The 4660-nt window shown below is 38.5% G+C and overlaps 1 protein-coding gene across 1 annotated transcript in view; it reads left to right on the forward strand.

The window, feature by feature from the left end:
• The first annotated feature begins 1403 nt into the window (after positions 1-1403).
• The window catches only part of LOC106868525 (zinc finger protein 271), a 10441-nt gene continuing 7184 nt past the window's right edge, over positions 1404-4660 (forward strand). The window contains exon 1 of the mRNA XM_014913829.2: positions 1404-3426. Within this exon, the coding sequence (XP_014769315.1) occupies positions 2132-3426 (1295 nt within the window). The 5' untranslated portion in view covers positions 1404-2131. The remainder of the gene's footprint in view (positions 3427-4660) is intronic.

Here is a 4660-nt window from a genome sequence, read left to right on the forward strand (position 1 = left end):
ATATATATCAAGGGAAATAACTGAACGACTTACCAGTATTATCCGTTTTCTTCTAGCTGTTTATAAATAAATCACACCCTAACCCTAACGTCAATCAAATCACGTGTGTGATTTATTTATAAACAGAGATGTACGGAGAATACTGGTAAGCCGTTCAGTTACTTCCCTTGAATATTTTAATTTATTTTTTTATCCCCCTAAACTTGAAGATTAACGTCGGCGGCACCCTAGTAATCTGCATTCACCTCTCAACAGCCGTTCCACTTTCCATTGCACACGGGAAGCTTCTTGTCGTTCTTGGAGTGATTCCGCGGATCTTTCTGAATCGACGGGATATTTTTTTTCTTACTCACACACGGGGCCTCGCGCGGTTGGGGTTAAAATTTAAAATGAACGTTGTGTTTTGGTTGTTGTTGCTTATATTCCACCAACGAAGCACGCGTGTGTTACTTCCGCATCATCATTCCATAAAATGTGTTCATGGGGAGAAAAATATTGAAAATCATTAATACAGTGAGAGTAAAAACGAGGAAGGTGGTCTTCGGATGTGCTAGAAACAGCAGCCAAATCTCCCTTAAATCACACACTTTTTCTTTGAGAATATTTAGTTCTTTTTCCTTCTTGTATTTTTTCTTTGTTTTCTTTTAACAAAAAGGCCCCTTCCGTGTTTTACCTTCTTGTTTGTGTATGTGTGTGCTTGTTCCTCTGTGTGTGTGTGTGTGTGCGTACTTGTTCCTCTGTCTAGGTGTACGTGTTTGTGTGTGCGTTCTTGTTTGTGTGTGTGTGCTTGTTCCTCTGTGTGTATGTGCGTACTTGTTCCTCTGTCTATGTGTACGTGTTTGTTCTTGTTTGTGTGTGCGTGCTTCTTCTTGTGTGTGTGTGCTTGTTCTTGTTTGTTTGTACGTGTGTGTGTGTGCGTGCACGCTATGAAGCAGGTAAGTACAAATAAGCAAGGCTTTTTTCCTTCAAGTTTAAAATGTGACATTGTTGGCATAATTTCGTTATATCTACATTCCACAACACATAAATACATAAAAACAGAGCAGGCACACACACACGTGCACAAAGGATCAAGCACACGCTCACACAAACAAGAACAAACGCATTCACACAGACAGAGGAACAAACTCACACACACACACAGAGGAACAAGAACAACCACGCACGCACAACCCATTAGCTTTCTCTTCCCATTTCGATATGTCAACTGACAGTTGACAAGACAACATGTGGTCACGGAAACTACCGAATTCAATGTTTACATTTTTGGAGTCAAAACGAAAGAATGCTTCCGAGCGAAATTTCTTGAACCACCCTGGTTACTGTACTGTGGTCAACTGCGCCTTCACCTTTCGCACAACAAATGTTTTCGGTTGCTTCTGCGGTGTTATGGCCCAGTTCGAACTCTTAAAGCATATGTTCCCGAATTACAGTACGCTGCATGTTCATTTGTGCGGCTCTCAGATCACAGATGAAGCAATGCACAAACGAAGACAGGAGTTCTCTCAACCTCAGCGAATTCTCTCCACGCCTTCAACTGCTTTAGTCACGTGATATACACGCCGCGAACTTTCACGCGCGCGCGCAAATATTGCAAAACACTTCGCCTTGTCTTGGATAATTGAAGGTGTTTTCTGTATTATATTAGGTTGGGGACTTTTTAATATATGTCACCGTTGTCCTACAAACAAGGGAAAGATTATCAGCAACACCGTTTACTGTTTGGTTTTCTAATTAGTGGAGTTGATCTAATTATATTATTTGTAGTAATTATCTCATGTTAAGGTAAACGTTAATGTTTGTGGATGAGATAGAGCGACCTACATGCTTCAGGGTCGGTGGTCCATCACCTTCACGATTAGATATTTTATATAATAACAGCTTTACATCGTTAATTGGTCGGTTCCAAGGGGAAATGGCTTTTAATTGACCACAAATCAATCAATGAACTTTCCTCATCCTTCCTCGCTTTTCATTTGGACTTTCTATCAAACGTTCTACTGGTGAGTAGAAAATATACATTACATCCGTTCCACACATGTAAACAACGGTCAGTGATGTCCAAGACAAGAAACTCACAGATTAACTCACAGGCATTTCTCAGCTTTTAAGCAGTTCATCAAGAATTAATATGGAGAATGTTGATCACTTGGACACGTCTAACGCAACTGTTGTTAACAATGTAGATACAGTTAGAGAGACAGACGGAGGTGAGAAAGTTGCAGAGAAAAATGTTGCTGAATATTTCTGTGAGATTTGTAGGAAGACATTCTCTTCAGAAGATGAAGTCGTCACACACAGAGAAATACACAAGAAGGAAAAACGGTTCCATTGTGAAATATGTGAGAAATCGTTTATTGCTCAATCTTTTCTTGAAGTACACAAACGTAGCCACAGTGAAGAAAAACCTTTCCACTGTGAAATATGTGGGAAGTCTTATGCCTATAAAAATAATTTAATAACACACAAACGATTACACACCGGAGGAAAAAAATTCCAATGTGAAATATGTGCGAAATCGTTTATTTCTAATGGCGTCCTAACGAAACACAAAAGAATACACACAGGCGAAAGACCTTTCAGTTGTGATGTGTGTGGAAAGTCATTTGTCAGGAAATATGATGTAACAATCCACAGAAGAATACACACTGGAGAGAAACCCTATCATTGTGAAATCTGTGATAAATCTTTTGTCTCTAATAGTGATTTGACGACACATAAAAGGATACATACTGGAGAAAAGCCGTATCATTGTGAAATATGTGGGAAATCCTTTTTTAATAATAGTGGCTTAACAGTACACAAAAGAATGCACACAGGGGAATCCCCCTATTACTGTGAAATATGTGGGAAATATTTCGTCAAGAGTAGTAATTTAACAACACACAAAAGAATTCATACTGGAGAAAAACCTTATCATTGTGAAATATGTGAGAAATCTTTCTCTGACAAATCTAGTCTTGCATTCCACGAAAGACAACACACTGGAGAAAAACCATATCATTGTGAAATTTGTTCAAAATCATTCTCTCAGAAGTCTAGACTTGTAGTTCACGAAAGACTACACATTGGAATAAAACCATATCATTGTCAAATATGTGAGAAATCTTTTGTCTCAAATATTGGTCTAAAAAAACACTTAAGAATACATACTGGGGTAAAGCCTTATCAGTGTGAAATATGTGGGAAATCTTTCACTCAAAATTCTGGTCTTCAAATCCACAAACGTAGTCACACTGGAGAAAAACCTTACCATTGCGAAATATGTGGGACATGGTTTGTGTCTAGCAGTGACTTAACAAGGCACATAAGGATACACACTGGAGAAAAACCTTTCCACTGTGAAATATGCGGAAAATCTTTTACTCAGAGTTCTAGTGTTGTTATCCACAAACGAAGCCACACAGGACAAAAGACGTTATTATCGTAAAGTATGGAAGAAATCTTTACTTCTTTGTGATGACTAAAACACAAAAAGATTCACCTTAGTGTGAAACCTTTAAACTATGAAATACAATAAAACCTTTTCTTTCACCATCATAAAATGTTCATTGGAGAATGTTTTATGATGGTTAAATTATGTTTGAAATCATTCTCTGTGTTCTGTTCTTTTAATCCACAAATATCATCTGAAGTGAGATGCGTTCACTGTTTAGTTTTAGATTGAGACACAATTTCATGAATTATGATGAGGAAAATATAAATATCAGACCTCCATCAGCATTTTTATATTCCATTTTTCCACACTTCCATGGCTCAGATAGAGTTTGTTGAGGCAGAGATTCTACGACCAGTTGCCACTTTTCCAATTAATATTTCCCCATGATTGGTTATATTTTCATGGTAGAGCAGAAATGAAGGACACTTCCTGGATACCAGTGATGCTAGCAACTACGATTCTGTGTCAAGTCAAACAGACACACATATACGTGATGGGCTTCCTTCAGTTTCTATCTATCACATCTACTCACAAGTCTTTGGGTGGCCTCACTGTTGTAGACATGTAAGCACAAGTGTGGTTCTGTGGTAAGTTTACTTCCCAAACTCACTATATGGTACTTTTGGCATGTGTTCTATATCCCTCGATTGACCAAAGCTTTGTGAGTGGATGCGGTAGACCGAAACTGAATGAAGCATCTTGTGTGTATGGATGGTCTTCCTAGCACCAACCACTCTGCAGAGTGGGCTAAATGGTACTCAGACACATTCGACCATTAACAAAAAAAAAAAAAAAAATCAAGCCAAAAGAGACACAGATACATGATGCAGGATCCTGCCTGGCCAGCTCTTGTCAAATCATCCAACCCATGTCAGCCTGGGTGGAAGATGTTAAACGATGATGATGATGATAATATGCATCATCCTCATTTAACGTCTGTTGTCCTTTATGCATATTCAGGCCAGATGTCGCAACAAATATTCTAAAGAAATCTGGACATTTTCTTTTCCTTCTTCATGTCTTACTTCTGTCTATGTCTGACCTATATTTTTTTTTTTTACTTTCCTTACAGTGTCTTCTGTCTTTCTTTCTTTTCTTCTTCTTCTTCTATTTCGGTACCGTCTTCCCGTGTCTTTGGCTTCTACCTAACATGTCTCTCTGTCTGTCTGTCTTGTGATACATCCACAATCCATGCGTTTTCCCCCCCCACTGTCAATGTCT

This window comes from Octopus bimaculoides, chromosome 28 (genome assembly GCF_001194135.2).
Source record: "Octopus bimaculoides isolate UCB-OBI-ISO-001 chromosome 28, ASM119413v2, whole genome shotgun sequence".
NCBI lineage: Eukaryota > Metazoa > Mollusca > Cephalopoda > Octopoda > Octopodidae > Octopus > Octopus bimaculoides.